Here is a 17312-nt window from a genome sequence, read left to right on the forward strand (position 1 = left end):
AATGTGGACAAAAGGGTTGTACTAGTATTGTATCATCAGTCTCATCAATTTTGAATGGATAGTCAAAATGACCTCTTTGCATCATTTTGTACATTCAGCTCAAATATAAATCACCTTAGCTGTCTTAAAATGCTTCTCAACCACAATCAGCAGATAACTCTGAGTCAGTGCTTTCTAGAATATTACTTTCCATTACACAGACATGCCTAGCATTTGGCTTAATTAAAATATCCTTTATTTAAAATGGATTCAGCTTTTCAAGTGATTTAACTCAGTCCTTAGGACTGGTCTTACTTGTCACCTTTCAGCAGTTGTCTTTCTTTTTCATCAGCAAGGTTATGTTTACTTCAGCATCAATCATGAAGATAATTAAAAGGCAGAGTTGAAACAGCTGAAATTCACAAAAGCTCTTCATTTTGATGTTTCACTATTAACAACTGCTTTTTGTCAGCTACAATTTCTTGTAAAATTGTAAATTAGTAAATTAGCTTTTAGTTGAGCTTTATAAGTATTGTATATTTTTGATCTCACCAATCCTAACAGGAGCAATGTCACATTCAGCCCAATATTGTTCAAAATGGCTAACACCAGCTGCTTCAGAGAAAGGGTTAAGCAACATTAAAAAGTAGTTATGCATTAACCTGCTTCCACATCCACACTTTCAGAGGCTAACTTATCCAAGAAGTCCAGAGGCATATAAGCTTTAATAGCATTACTGTTACTATAGCTGGTCATATTATACATCCATTAATAACAATTCTCTGGCTTTTTAAAACGTATGGCAATACTCTAAGTCTCTGTAAGTCTCTGCAATTATATGGCAAGAAAATTCAAATGTTACATGTTATTGTGTGAAAAAATATAATAATAACTTTTCAATTTTCTACTGTTTAGTTTAATTTTACCTCAAGGGTTCTAACTGTAGTTTACTGCCAGAAGGGACTAGATCCAAAGTTGGCATCTCCCAGAAATTTCTAAGACAATAAACACTGGAAAATTAAATATTTTGGCTCTTCAGCAAAACATCTATCTTAATTCAACAATATTGGTCCCTGAATGAGCCAATGAGACTGCTCATAGCCTATTACCTGCTTTTGCATGTGTTCAGATTATTTTGTCATTTATCCATGGTTAGCCACTCATCTCTTGGAATTGCTCTTAGTTCTCCTAAGTATTTCTGTATATATACTGTCGGCTGTGGATTATAATTTTATTGGCCTCCATAGAGTTGGTTTCTCCATTTTCTCTAGACTATTTGGCTTCAATGGTCTTGCCAAACAGTCATTGCAACCTCAGTCTAACCATTTTTCTGCATGGTCTCTATACATCTACAAAACAATAACTACCATGTGTTCCAACTGTGTATAAATGAATACTGCATGACTATAATATATCTATGTACTATATCTGCACACACAGTAATCCCTGACACAAAAATAAAATTTTAACTGTTTTCACAAAAAGATGTTTTATTATAAGGTTTTTTCCTTAGAATAAAACTAAAAAATTTGAGAAAACCATTCACAATGGAAACAAACTACTATATATTACAGCGTGCTTTGCATCTTTAAAAATACCAATATTAAAACTGTTACAGCTAATTTAATTAATGGACTGCTACTTACCGATAACATTTGCATTTAGAAATGCTCAAATAATTCTGAGTTTATTTTACATTATTTTCATTGTTGACCTTAAGCGGCAGCCAAGCACCAAGCAGCTGCTCGCCCATACTCCCCCTCCTCCAGCAGGATGGGGAAGAGAATAGGAGAAGAGAAAGTGAGAAAAAATGAGGGTCAGGATCCAGGTAGTTTCAGCAGTAAAGGAAAAAGAAAGAAAAATAAACCCAAAACAAACCAACTAAAAACCAAAAAAAATCCAACCCAGATAATGCAAAGGCAATCACTCACCACCTCTCAGAAGCAGACATGCTCAGCCACTGGTAGCAAAAGCTACCTCCTCAAAAAAGCTTTCGTTGCCAAACATGGCACTCTGTGACATTAAATAACTCTCTGGTCAATTTAGTTCATCTGTCCAGGTCATGTCCCCTCACATCCTCCCTCCCATCCTCAGCTTACTCATAACAAGGATGTGGGAAAAGAGCATGCCTTGGCACTGCAAATACTACTCAGGGATAGCCAGAACACTGGCATGTTATCAACACTATTTCAGTCACAAATCCAAAACACAGCACCATTAGGCTACTATGAAGATATTTAACTCAATTCCAATCATACACAGTACACTAAGACACTGTAAAACATAACTAGAAATTATCTCAGCTCTTACTTTAGTGAGATACTCTCATATTTGGTTGAAATAATGTCTCTTGTGTGTTTTTGGCATTGGTGGTCAACCTAAATCATGTACTGATTTTCTGCAGTTTCATTTAAGAAGAGACATACACACCTCTCTGCGACGCCTCCTAGTCCAGGAGACATTAGGCATTTTGGTTTCTGCACAATCCTGACACCTCAAGGGCTCAACAGCATTAAAGGATACATGCCTGTTTGAGCTCAGATCTGTGCTTTGTGAAAGCATCTTTCTAGCCTAAATTATTTTACAAATCAAATAGCAGCATCATGTGATCTCCTCAATAATCCCAGCTGCTTGCTCTAAGGGGTTTTGAAAATTCATTTGAATACTTTGACAACAGAAAGTTTGACTGCCTTTGAACCTGCTTTCAAAGACAAAGTTATACAAGTCAAGCTATTGCCCATGGAATAGTCTAGTTGACTTTGACAATGATGGAAACCTTTCATGACCATTTCCCAGATCCCTTATGCCTACACTTCACAACTGTCCTTAATGATGAATGACAGTCATCTGCAATGAATGACAATTTTCCAGTACTCTCATCCTCAAAGAAATGGCATTATCATCACATATTCTTGCTATAATTTATCAGGGTGAAAAAATACAGAGTCTCTGATTACTCAGTTCTTTATTAATGTAATAACTTAAACAAATACTGCTTTATACATTTTGAGATGCAGATAGGAAAGTATATCAAGTTCTTCGGTAGAATATACTGTCTTCATTACTTAAGGATCTGTAAATCTTACTCTTTAATGAAAATGCAATGTGGAGAAGACAGATTGTTATGATATGAAACTAGTTCAGATGTCCTAGCTGAGTCTTGAAGTAATAAATTGACTGTTATAAAATAAGGGATATTCAAAACTGTGTTTTGAATAGAAGTCTCATTGCTTAGTGAAGCTGTTGTAGTTTTATACACTAACATCTTCACTGATTCAGATGGAATAGCCCAGCAAACACACCCTCTGGAAAAAGTCATCTATTCAAGCTTGCACTTTGTGAGAAAAGGTCTCACCTTACACCACCATTATTGGCAATGGTTACTTATTACTGGCAGATTCAATTGAATTTATCTTAATAAAGAAAGCTTGGCTGAAAATTGTTATTTCTGTTACAGTAACATTAAAGGTCTGCAGATCAGGAATTCCCCGTGCCTGTACTTTATAGAAACATAATGAAAAGTGCTTCACATAGAACAAAGTGCTTGACATCTAACCAAAGAAAACTATAATCTAAATGTCAATCTTCAAATAGAAAGAAACATGTTAAGTATAGAAGCATGAAAATCCCAGAACCAATGTGAAAACATTCATCAACTTGACGGGCACTGTCATTAGAGAACTTGAGTCTTGGATTTTGTAATGGCATCACCTTATGATCATTAGTGATGATTAGTGATTTTTCTTATGAAGAGACTTTTTAAAAGAGAAAAATCTTCCTGCATTTTCAGAAGCGTTCACAAGGACCTCCTTCCAGATTTGCAGGGCAGAAAAAGAGAAAGTATGAAGGGTTTTTCTTTAAAACAAGATGTAAAGGAACCTAAAATAACATGCCACTTAAGAAGATGAATGATCTCCTACTACAAGGGGAGCCAGGTTTTTTTTTCTTCTTTTGAATTCTATGTGGATGAACATGAATGTACTTTTCTTAGAGTGTAGAGATTTTATATCTGTGGTATATGTCTGTAATATTTATCCATTTTCAGTATGAGACAAAGAGGATAATTAGTTTCCAGGGACTGGTACAAAGCAGTTAGTCAGTGCCGCTGCAGTGAGAGAATGCTCGTGTACACAGAAGGGTGGGAAGATGACTGTGAAGGGCTAGAGGTAAATCACAGCGGACATATAAAAACTATTTCCCAAGGCAGACATACAAAAAGAAATTACAAAATGGTAGCAAGAAGTAATCTTCATTTGCTTGTGCATTCCTAACCTCTGGGAGCTTTGTGCATGCTTACATTTGTGTTTTTGATTTTTACAAATCTAGTTGCTTCAGAAGGCACATCATTTTTTACTTACAGACTGATTCAGCACCATTTGTATGGTCCAGGTGTGCTGCCCGTGGAACATAGGGCATCTTCTCTGAGTCCTGCAGCAGCTTCAGAAAAACCTTTCATGAAAGTAGAAAAAAGTAATTTAGAATCAATTTTCTAAAGCTATTATATATATATATATATATATATATATATATATATATATATATATACACACTAAACCATCCAGACTGTCAGAAATTACTACTGACTGCTGTAAACACCTTGCTGGAATATGACTACCAAATTAGTCAAGCTCTCCAGTTAAAATCTTGGGGATAAGGGAAATGAAATAAATGTCACTAGATGCAAAAACACCCACGCAAAACATTGCTGACCTATGAACATTACTATCTACAAAGATTTTTCAATAGACTGTCTGCCCTTGGTTGGCTTTTTATGCTCCTAAGCCTTGGTATGTTGGAACTCAGTTACTGCAGTTTTTACCAAGGAAACAGCTAAACTCTTCTGATGCCCCAGCTAGAAATCTATGGGAACAGCTAGAACTGTTACCAGAGTTCTAGTTGTACTAGAACATCTAAATCTAATGTACAAAATCCTACAGAGCTGAGAACCCACAGAGTCCAGGGAATTCACAGTGTCTAGGGACACTCAGGAAACGTGCCTAAATATGTGCAAGCACATGGACATTAACATTACTGAAAGACCTTGAAAGGACAAGGCAACCATCAGAGACAGCCAAGGTGAACAATGTCTTATAAAACTAATACTACAGAGAGGACCAGGCAACAATGTGTGTTTTGTACCAAAACATTAGTCTGCAAATTGGGTAGAGATGATAGGATCCTATTACCTAAAATCACCATGAGAAAAACTGAAATTATTTTTTTATAAAAGCAGAAATCTAAAAATATGCATCAGATAGAAAATGAAAGGATTGAATTTTCTAAAGTAGGGGAACACATGTCAGAAGGGACTTACAGTTAAAATTATAAAAACCCAGCAGAATTCACCAACTTCATAATCATGAGGTCTATTTAAATGGTATATACACTTTGCCAAACAGATTTGTGTTCAACCTACTATTTCTTCCTTAAACCTGTTTCACAGTTATGTCCTCATAAAGCCCTTTGAATTTCAGAGACATGCATTTCATATAGCCATACCTCAGCCTTGCAGAAGCTTTCATAACAAGCCTTATTCACACACTCCCCAATTCTTGTAAACTCAAACTAAAAACTCAATAACATTTTCTTATCTTAACCTGAACTGCAATTTAAATAGTGATCTAAGAATCCCAGATAAAAAGAAAGAAAAGAAAAGTTTACAGAAAATACAGGTACCACGAACATCTCAAATTAAACAGAAAAATAACCAAATTTTTCTTTGTCTTCATGAAAGTTTTCTTTTGCTCTTTCCTCTCTGTTTGGATTGAGCTGCAAGACAGATTATACCCACAGTGCAACTTTCAGAAATCATTACAAAACCATTTATTTCTTCCCACAAAAGAACCTGATATCAGCTATAACAAAAATTCCTTGTTTCCAAGGAGCTCATACAATAGACAATAAAAACCAGTCAATGTGAAGTGCTTTATAGCTCTTGAAAGATATTTCTTGACTTTCTAAGGTCTGACTGTTACAAAACCATATTTTGCTTAGTCAATATAATTGCCATTTAACAGTGGTTATTGATTGCATTTGTTACCTGCCAGCTTTAAGGGAAAAACTTTGGCCATTAACTGCAAGGCCAGAAATTTCTGGCCTGATATTTCTGTATTAGACCCTGGAGACAGATCCTGACAGTCTAAAGCCACATTCTAATTTGTTTTCTTGGATCTGCTTGATAATGGCTCTGAACACCAATTCTGTCAAGCAAACCAAAATAAACTGCAACAACTGAATCATAGAATCACTGAATGCCCTGTGTTTGAAGAGACCTTTAAGATCATCTAGTTTCAACCCCTCTGCTATGGACACCACCTTCCACTGGACTGGATTCCTCAGAACTCCATGAAGCCTAATCTTGAACACTTCCAAGGATGGGACACCCACAGCTCCTCTGGATAATCTGATCTAATGCCTTACCACCCTCACAAAATAGAATTTCTTCCTAATGATAATTAAACCTGCTCCCCTTTGTCCTGTCACTGCATGCTCTTGTGAAAAGTCCCTCTCTGTCTCATAGGCTCCCTTTAGGTACTAGAAGGTCACAATTACGTCACCTCAAAGCCTTCTCCTCTTCCAGCTGAACAAACCTAACTCTCTCAGCCTTTCCTCACGGGAGAGGTTCTCCATCCATCTATTCACCTTGGCCTCCTCTGGACTTGCTCCAACAGGTCTCTGGTGCCTCGTGTGCTGGGGACCCCAGAGCTGGGTGCAGCCCTACAGGTAGGGTCTCACCAGAGCAGAGCAGAGGGGCAGAATCCCCTCCCTGGCCATGCTAGCCATGCTGCTTTGGATGCAGCCCAGGACACATTTGGCTTTCTGGGCCGTGAGTGTCCATGGCTGGGTCATGTCCAGACTCTCATCCACCAGCAGTCTGAAATCCTTCTGAGCAGGGCTGCACTGATCTGTTCATCCCAGCCTGTGTTGGTACTGGGGGTTGCCCTGATCCAGGTGTAGCACTTCGAACTCGGTCTTGTTAAACCGCATGAGATTCCCATGGACCCAATTCTTGATCCTGTCTAGCTCCCTCCAGATGGCATCCTGTCCTTCAGGTGTGTCAACCACTTAGTGAAACCACAAAGTAACTACACATCTGTGGCTAGGACAATGCCTACACTACAAAACTTTGCCTGCTTACGTTTACTTCAGTGCCAAAATAGCAGCAGATCCATTTTCTTATTTAATCTCATTAAGTCACTGTAGAGAGGATGTAGTTATACCTCAAAAAAATAAACCAACCCATCAAATGCTTTTCTAATACATCCTATGTCTGTTGTCAGCTTCATTGACACATTCTCTGATACAGCTATAAAGGCAGAATGCCACCTGCATTGTCCAGTCCTCCCCATGGTATCCAGTTTTCAAACATCCTTTTAAGAATGGGAATAATTAGGGACCACATTGTACAGAAGATATTATAATTTACCTGATGTTGCACCAGATATTGTGGACAGAAGTGGTATTAGCCTAACAATGTTATTAATGGAGTGAGCACCCTCTGAAACACACAGGTATGGAAAAGTCGGGATTAGGCACCATGACAAAGAGACAGTATGTTCTTGCTACATCTAAATGAAGATATATACTAGACCTCAGCAGAGCATCCTTTCCCCACATGCCTTAGCAATTCCTGCTTGCTCAGTTAGTCAGAGCATGGTCTTAATGACAGCAAGGCCATGTGTTCAATCCCCATGTGGGCCATTCACTTAAGACCTGGACTTGGTGACCCTTTTGGGTCCTTTCTAACTCAGAATGTTCTGTGAAATTCTGTAATTCTATGAAATTCTGTTTAATTTCTGTTTTGACTAGCAAGTCGGTATCTGACTAAGGACTTGTCAAGGACAAAAAGTGCTTTTTGTCCTTGAGGAAACAAGTCTGGCCAAATGATAATATTACAGTGAAATAGATTAATGTGATTGTGCCATCACCAGAATGTGTTGGGGCACCCTGCATCTCACTAGAAGGTGCCCATCATTTCAAGGAGGTATATGGCTTTCCCTGGAAAGTTTTGATGCAAACTCTCAGGTAATTTCAAAGAAAATAATCTAAAAACAGTACTCAATTAACAAATTTTGACACATCTTATTTTCAAAAGATGTTACAATCATTTTGTTCTCCCCTCAAAGAAAAGCAAGAAAGCAATAAGCTTTGAAATCTTCAGAGTTGCCAGAAAGTGAAACAGCATCCTCCAGAGATCTCTTAGTATATGCTGAATTTAATTAACTACCCTTCTATTCTCCTTTTGGTTCTATCAACACTTTGGACTACAAGTATTATAAAATACACAAATACAAATGGCTGGAAAAGATATCTAAAGCCTAAATTTAAACAAATATAATATTAGTGAGATTTAAAGGTGTCAGAAACTGATTTGTTAGAACTGCAAGATTCCTTTGAAATATGAATGGAAGTCCATTTTCCCTCAGTGAATACGATTTTTGAGAGTGTTAGTGTCCCTCAGAATGAAAAAGAATAATGGTGAGTGTATAAGAGAACAAAAAGAAAGGATAAAAAAATTATAATACATTCCTTCCTTTAAGGCCCGGGCTCTTTGTTTCCAGATTTAATTGCTTGAATAGATTAAATAGTGCTATTATGTTCTATCCTTTTAGTGCCCAATGCAAAGAGGCTTCTGATAAAATAACAGAGATTGAGGTTGTAACAACAATTAATGATGAGATGCAGAGATGACAGAAATCAACCCAAATTAATGCATTAAATCTGCAAGATGAAGAATGATACGTTAATATCTAATACCACATTTAAAGATATTTTAAACTTCTTCACAAAACAGCTAAAAGCAAGCTCTCAAGTGAGTCACAGATTCAGCTCACTGAGGAATCCTGCTCATATCCATGACTACTTCACATTTACTTTATACATGTCAGTTCTGGAAAGTCCTGTGTTATCCCATGGAGATGTAACCCAAAAGTATTCTTAACATATACATTACCTCCAAATCTCTAATGTTTGTCAGTGAACAATATTCCTTATACCATGTTAATCATCCATCTTCTATAAGAAAATAAAAACTTTTCAAATTTTTTTTTTTACTTGCCTCATAGAATTGTATCAGAGGAATTTAATTTACTTCATAACATTAAATAAAATGTTTATTAAACTTGTAAACTATGTATGATAGGAGACATTAGTCTCCTATTATCACCTGAAGTGAAAAAAAAATTATTTCTAAAGGATCTATAGTACAGTATTTGGATAGTCGTGGTTTAGGGAATCTTGTTACTTAGAAATTATAGATGGCATAAAAAGAGTCCAAGGGAAATAACCACTTGCTGACATGGCTATTTACACAGAGCTAAATTCAGAATGATGAAGATACATAACAGACTCTCTTCCTCTGATCCATTTAGTATATACACACACATACATGTACATATATGTGTGTATATATGTTGATGTATACATATATCAGAGACTTTCTCTGCCAGTACACATAGAAAATAATCTTTAGGTATTTCATCACACAGTTTGGCTAAGTCCTAAGCTTCAGAACTAGCAATTTGGAATGTATTCTTAGCATTTTTTTTTCAGTCCAAAGAGCCACCTGAGCTGCATCACCAGACTTGAAAGACCAAAGCTTGTTCCAATGCAATGGGCCTAGGACAACACTGCTTCTCATAAAGTCAATGACACATTACATTTCCCTTAAGTTAATGCAGAAAAAAAAACATTTCAGGGTTACACAGTTCAGTCTTCACATTAGATTCTTAAAATAAAAAAAAGCCATAGTAGAGTGGGTGCTGAAATTAACAGCAAAGCAAAACTATATGGTATAGATTTTACCTGATTTGGAAGGTTTTGTTTGTTTTCTTCCTTTTTTTTTTTTTTAATATGCTTCTCACAATAAATTGTGCAATATAAAAGAGACAATTATACAATCAAGATTATCTAACCAAGAAAATGTCATTACACAGAAAAACTACAAGTACCTCTTCCAAAGTTGTGTCAGAAATGCCATAGCCGGTCACATGTAGATGCTGAAGGCTTTGGTCTAAAGCTTGGAAAAGACCTTTAAAAGAGGTCTTATCTGCCTTTTCTGGGATCACATAGGTCAGCTCAGTCCCACTGTTATCTTTCAAGAAGGCTTCTGGAATGTGGGTCTGTACCAGAGAAGTGACCTGAACAATGTGCTTAGGGTCCTGGATTTCAAACACAGAGGGCTATGAAGATAGAAAGATAATCATGCAGAAAAAAATTAAATATTACCAGAAGTATTGGTCTTAATATTAGAATTCATGCAGGAAAAATTCCACTGATGAAACTGCGTCACAGCTGGGATACAGAGACTACCTCCCAGAAATAAAAGACAGTGAGACAAGCCCATTTTCAGCTAAATACTGATATTCACCATTTTCAAAGATGCCATTGTGTTCATCTAAATAGCAATAATAATACCACCCAACCAAAACAACCAAGGAAGCCAATAAAACCATATTTTGCTGGTTTTCTAATAATCATAATACTAAACAAATTACTTCCTGGCAGGGAAGTAATATGTTTAGCTTAAAATGGGCTTGTCTCACATCTTCCTTAAAATATATTTGGCAGGCACTCTCCAGTTCAGTACAGTACATTCTTAACTTACCTTTTTTATGAGTGTTAGACTGTGTCCCTGGCCATATGTCTCCCTCAGATAAGAGGGAGAACCACAGCACCTCAGTTGGCCACGCTGCAGGATGGCAATGCGATCACTGAGCACCTCGGCCTCATCAAGATGGTGGGTGGTAAAGATCAGTGTGCAACCTGCATGACAAAGATTGGTACATGTCTACAAAACCTGGTTTCTAGAGAAACCCCATCAGAAGGGTCCTTTAGCCCTAGGGAAACATATTTTCAGGGCTCTTTAGAATGTTAACTACAGGACTCAAACAAAATATGCTGTCAGAACTGGAAATTGAGTTAGATTCAGTTCTAAAGTTACTTTGCCCTGTTTTGTACATAGCAAACAGTATTAAGGCTTTAGAGCCTCCAGCTGTTTTAAAAGCTTAAGAAATTCCTTAAAATGACATAACAGCAGTGTCTTTTTCAATGGATAATTCAATGTGAGTTATTACAGCTAATTGAGTGCTCACTAGCTGAAGAGTTTGCTTCCCACAATGAATTTTAGAATTAGTGTAACAGACTGACTGATGAATATATTTTCATTAGAAATATGTGAGTATATACATACAGGTATATGCAAAATGGGAAATGGAAACCAGATAGTAATTTTGAGAAGCTGAAGAGAGGGGAGAAACTTTAGGACAGGACTTCAAACTAAGCTCAATCTTTTTTAAGATTGGGTGTCTTTCTGTACAATAGCAGACAATTCTTGTAAGGCCACTTGACTTGCTTTAAAGTTATCAAGATCAACTTAATGTTTCCTCAGAAATTAATGTATTTAGCTTCTGATAATATTTTGACCAAACTTTGACCATCCAGATTAAATTTATTGAAAAAAAAAAGAAAAAGAAATCCAGAAAAGAAAATAAGAAGCAAATTATGTGCATAAACTTTGTACCGGCTTTGTACTTCAGAAGAACATCCCAGATACTACGGCGAGAACATGGATCTACTCCACTGGTGGGCTCGTCCAGAACAACTGTCTTTGAGTTTCCAATAAAGGAGATGGCAATTGACAGCCTCCTTTTCATTCCCCCAGAAAGAGCTCCAACAGGTTTGTACTGATGTTGGGATAAATCCACATCTTCCAGAGCTCTGAACAGGAATACAGAAACAGGATGAATTTTGAAGTGGACATTCTAGTCACATTCTGTCCACTCAGAGAACAAGTACTGAAAAGTCGTTGTAAATGGAAAGCGATAAAATCACCAACTCTGTCTGACTATATACTTTGCTATCAAAAACAAATAGGAAAAAAAATTTCTACCTACAAAGCATAAATGCTTATCATCCTCAGTTGAACAGATTTTAAATAATATTGTAAAGGAATATTTTAAATTCAAGATAATAAAATTAATACTAGTTTGCCCAGCAGCTTCAGCAAACTACAGATTATAGCTCCTTTAAATAATGATAAAGACTGCTAGTTTCATGAAATAAACTGATTAGAGATCCTTGGGTAGAATAATACTATCTAATCAAATCTAATCTAATTCCTATATTAAGGACTGGGAGATACCTTACAGATATTCCCAATTCAGCCCTTGCCCTTGCAAGATGCTGGTCTTGCATGTGAGCATAATATGGAAACATGATTAATAAAGGCAATACTATAAGACCTTTAACTTATTTTTCATCACACTGAGCATACAGTCACTGACCTAAGAGCTTTCAGCTGCGATCAGCTTGGCAAGCAAGACATAGAAGGCTCAACAGTCCTAAGCTAAACTCCTTAGTGAATTTCAGTGAATATGCAGTCTGAGTGAAGAAGCAATGTCATTTACCCTGAGAGAATTTCTCATTTTTAAGAAAACACATTTCAATAGCTGATCTGTAGATATATAGTGAGAAAAGTTATTCTTAATCTCTTTAGAAGCCTGCTTTTTTTAGTTAATAAAAAGCTTTTGCTTCATTCTTTTGTTGCTTTTCTAATTTCTCTGAAGTCCTTTAAGGCATTTGTTGCCTTTAAAAATAATTTTTCTTCGTAGCAAGAAAATGCTTCGTAGCAAGGCCTGCAGAGTTCTGAGTGTTCTCATGTGCCATTAGTATGACAGACTGCTGCTAGAATTACAATTCAGCAGTCTAAGTACATTTAGATACAGAATATTATTTTGCATCAATTTTAAACCATTTACTAAGTTTGTTTTGTCTCTGTAGTTCTAGAGAACTCCTTCTGTTGTTTCTGGAGAGAACAGAGTGTCCACACCTGAGTTTGTTCAGATCGAAATTTAAGTGGCAGGCTTTTATGATAGCTACCAAGGAAAGCCACTTTGCCACAAATGCCTCTGCATACGCTTGGTTGTACACTTAAGGAGAAGTCCCATCAACTTGACATTTGTTTCCATTGAAGCATGGAAATGCCCAGCCCTTCACAGAGTCTAGCATGAATCAGAAGGTAAGCACAAACTCTTTACACTGCCACACTCTTTGGAAAGCATACCTTTTATTTCTGAAGTAGAATAAATGCAGTTTGCTATTAATGAACCAGATCTCAGCTTGTACAGTTTACTAGTTAGTTTAATATGCACTAGGAAAAAGTAAGATCTAGTCCTACATCGAGGAAGTATCAGCACAAAAACACTAGAAAATGTTTTTAACCTAACAAGTGGCAAATCCTCTGAGTTCATGTCAGAGCTCTGACTTATGTTTGCTTTTGTATTTTTCATTTTTAAAACCTCTTTATTTATAAAAAACATTTCAAGGCTGGATTTGGCAAAGGAAAATGAGGTGGCTTATTTAAAAATATTGTAGCAATCACTGCCTTTACCTGGATTTTCTGGTTTTCTAACATTCCTTCTGCTGCAGGTGAAGGAATACAGGATAATAAATATATAAAGTCATTTTGTTGATTTATTTAAAACCTCGAGGCAAGCACAGCAGTTTTCTTTCTATCTGCTTCTCCAGCAAGGATAGAGGTAAGGCAGACAACATGAGGCAGAACATCTGCAATTTCTACAAGGCTAACCACCTCCACTCCAGTGAAAACACCATTACTTGATGATTCTGTATACCAAGTTGTTAAACAGTGACAGTTCCCATTACAAATACATTTGAGTAATAGTCAGACGCTAGGAAATACAATCATTACCAATTTACTTGACAGATTTCAGGAAAAGAAAGGAAAACTCACCCACTGACTTGCTCATTCAACTGTTCTTTTGTCCACCCTGGTGCCTTCACTGACCCGTAAAGCAGGAGATGCTCTCGCACTGTCAGCGTGCTGAACAGGACATCGTACTGGGGACAAACACCCAGCTCTGTCCTGATGGCAGCCAGCTCAGTCCGTATGTCCTTCCCATCAACAATAATGGTACCAGAGCTCGGTGGATACAGACCAGTCAACAGGGATCTGATATAAGACAAGAAAAAAGAATTCAGCAAGTTAACATGCAATTAGCTCATCACTTAGATATCCTAAGGCATGTTTTAACATTTTTAGAGTAACACCAATTCAGTTGAGAATAGTTTTAGAGATATCACTAATGGTTTGGGTTTAGCTGCTTTTTGCTTTTGGTGGCTTTTTGGGTTTGGTTGTTTTGTTTTTTTTTTTTTTTAGTTGATTGGTTTGTTGGTGGGTTTTTTGTTTTGTTTTTTGAACATGATCTCAAGAGTTCTTAATTTCCCTTCTTCCAGAGCAAAATCAATATTTTTTTTCCCAACCAAATCTAACAGGTGATTGTTTCCTTCTTCAATTGGGTATTCTGTGAGGAGTATTTCCCAGCTAGGCCCCATCCTGCATCACTGGCTTGATGAAAGCTGATTATAGCTAACAGAAAGGTAGAAATATAAATTTATTAGTTGAGACATTTTTAAAGGTAATTTTTAATTTTATTACTTTCATTTCTGGTCAACTGCCAAGAAAGAAGTTCCCTGCAACTTCTAGGGACACAAACACCATAAAACTCCAAACTCTCCATGTGACAGGTTGCCAAAAAAGAACACTCCTTTAAGATGTGTTCAACTCCACAACCAGACATGCCTAAGTCCTACTTAAGCTGTTCCTGAGATATAATATCATGGTTTAAGTGGCATAGAGGGCTCAGTTCTCTACTCATTACATTCCTTTCGTCATAGATAGACAACCTTCACTTTCCATGTGCTTTGAGGAGTATATCAAATATTTATTTGGGGAGGGAAAAAAAGCACAGCAAATAGTTCACATAATTTTAAACTGAAAAAGCATAGGAGATCAGAGGGGACAGTAACAGCAGTAAAAGTCAGGCTTACATAACTGTTGTCTTTCCAGCTCCATTAGGTCCCAAGAGCGCTGTTATCTGGCCCTTATGGAAAGTGAGGTTGAGATCTTTAACAGCAGCCTTCTGACCATCCACGTGCTCTTTGGTGAGGGACAGCAGCACAACACCAATGGTGGCTCCTTCAGTGCAAGGGACTTTCCAACCCTGAGGTGCTGGGTCTGCATGTGGGAGAGTAGCAGAACAAGCAGGTTGCTGAATCTAAATTTGTGTTTGTGCATGAAAGGAATAACAAAATAATTAAACTTCCCCTACCATTTACCAAAGCCTAGAACAGATGTTCAAATTGACTGAACTGACACAAACTACACTGAAATGAAAGATACCATGCCAATTAATATTTGCTAAGAATTTGGCTCATTTGTTACACCAAGTTATGTGCATGTCTACATATGTCTTGATAATGTCATAAAATAGTTGCTATATTTCTAGTAAAAAAATACTTATAACAATATTACTTGAATCATTTTTATACCCATTTTTATACCCATTAGAAAAGTCTAACTGTGTAAGCTACTTCATATATGTCATCCAGTTTCAGGCACACAATATTGACATACATTTACAGGCAGTTAATCTTCTCAATTCTCTTCAGTCAACTAAACAAAGCAGATCTCTGAAACGATTCAGAGCAGCAGGCTAGTCTAAGCATAATTCAAGGTGCTCAAGGCAAGCAGATATCCAACAGTCTTCTAGCTGTGAGGTAACATCCTCAGGAGCCTGAGATGCCATATGACACCAATGAAGTTGCCTTCCTTTCCATGTCAGGTTTGCACTACTTTCCAAACATGAGCACAGTCTACCAGCAGCCACAGTACATTATTCATGTTTAATATTTTATTGACTCATTACTACTTAAGATCTGGCAGCGAGTTGGTTTATGTTTAAGCAAAGGCAAGCCAGATTGGAATGTGAGTCCAAAGAAACAAACTTTTATGCCTGAAAATTATGAGAAGAGAGAATTATTCTTCTGAATATGCTTATACATAAGACATTCATGGTTTACAGTTACATTATTTGCAATACTTTTACATAAATAAAATGCAAACATTACAAGAACAGAGAACTATCTTATACATAAAAAAACTTGAATTGTATAAATCAAATTAGAAATTAAAAAATACATAATTATTTCAAATATTGGTTTGTTTACACTGTGAATGAAGAAAATGTTTTGCTGCTTTCACACTCGATTTTAAGCTTCTGGCAAAAATTCTTTCTAAAGTTGAGGTCACTTGCTAGCAAGGCACTACCAGCAGTTGGGACAGTACTGAGACCTCCTAGCCATGCACCTCTCTTCCAGGTACATTTCTGCTGTTTCCTAAATTTGCATCCTTTAAATTAACAAAAAATCATTCAAGTGCAGAGGAGCCTCAGACAATGTGGCTCAGGAAAGACTCAGAGGGAGAGCTCCAAGTTACTTGCAAGCACTAAACTGATTACCCTGGGACTTCTCCAAAGCGGAGCTCCAAGGGGGTATGCAGCACCCTGGTCACTGCCAGCCCTGCTGAAGTTCTAGTTCCAGCTGGTAGGACCTACACTCCCAGCTCCTCCCTCATACCCCTCTGATTTCCTAAATTTTCTCCATGCCTCTGGAACCAGCCCTTACCTGGGCTGTATGGAACAAGTGAAGAAATTGCCTGGAAGCAAGTCACTTTGCTGTTCCTAGAAAATCCTTCATGGCTGCATTTATCCCACTGGCAGTACAATTGCACACAATTCTTTTAAAGGACAGCAAGCTCCTTTGCTGCAGAAGTTTTAGCATTCACACACAGGCAATTTGCTATCAACCACATGATGTGAGGAAATCACTTAACTTGAGCCAGAAACCACACTAAAACTGGTCATTCAGAGAAGTTTGTGTCTTTGTTTTCTGCAGATTATGTGCTCAACCCAGAGGGAAACACTGGAAATCTTCATCTTATGTAAGGACCAAATGCAATTGTGTTAACAAAATGGAATTGTTCCAAATTGCAGAAATTCAGATGAGATTCATACAAATCTGTTTCCCATGAGTGTTTAAAATGAACCTCAAGATATTTTGAAATCTGCTCCAATCTAGGAGACACCTGTATGTAAAACTGCTGAGTTGTTCAGTTTCTTCACCTATGCTACAGACAACTGGATCATTTCTAAGCTATTGTAACTTCCAAAAGAATCACAACAACCCATCAAGATGGAATACAAGTGACAGTGACTTACTCCTTCATTTCCAAAACCTAAACTAAATGTGGGAACATCCTTAAAGGGTCTGGAGAGGGGGAAAAAGGTAAAAAAAAAATCTGAATTAATTGTAAGCAAGTGAACATACATAGAAGAACAGTGAAATTATCTGGAGACTGATAAAAAATTAGTTGCAATAACAGCTTTCTAGACAAAAGGCTAAGAAGCAGAGAAAGAAAGAACAGTGATTATAGAAGAGAGAAATTAGAAACAGGAGAGAAAGAAATTAATGAA

At 37.0% G+C, this 17312-nt stretch overlaps 1 protein-coding gene across 1 annotated transcript in view; it reads right to left on the minus strand.

The window, feature by feature from the left end:
• The window catches only part of ABCA13 (ATP binding cassette subfamily A member 13), a 164633-nt gene that overhangs the window by 82591 nt on the left and 64730 nt on the right, over positions 1-17312 (minus strand). Inside the window, exons 30-35 of the mRNA XM_068185206.1 lie at positions 14830-15016; positions 13733-13951; positions 11501-11697; positions 10586-10743; positions 9930-10160; positions 4338-4428 (exon numbers count right to left, since the gene is read on the minus strand). Coding sequence (XP_068041307.1) covers positions 4338-4428; positions 9930-10160; positions 10586-10743; positions 11501-11697; positions 13733-13951; positions 14830-15016 — 1083 coding nt within the window. The remainder of the gene's footprint in view (positions 1-4337; positions 4429-9929; positions 10161-10585; positions 10744-11500; positions 11698-13732; positions 13952-14829; positions 15017-17312) is intronic.

Source organism: Anomalospiza imberbis, chromosome 1 (genome assembly GCF_031753505.1).
Source record: "Anomalospiza imberbis isolate Cuckoo-Finch-1a 21T00152 chromosome 1, ASM3175350v1, whole genome shotgun sequence".
Taxonomy (NCBI): Eukaryota; Metazoa; Chordata; class Aves; order Passeriformes; family Viduidae; genus Anomalospiza; species Anomalospiza imberbis.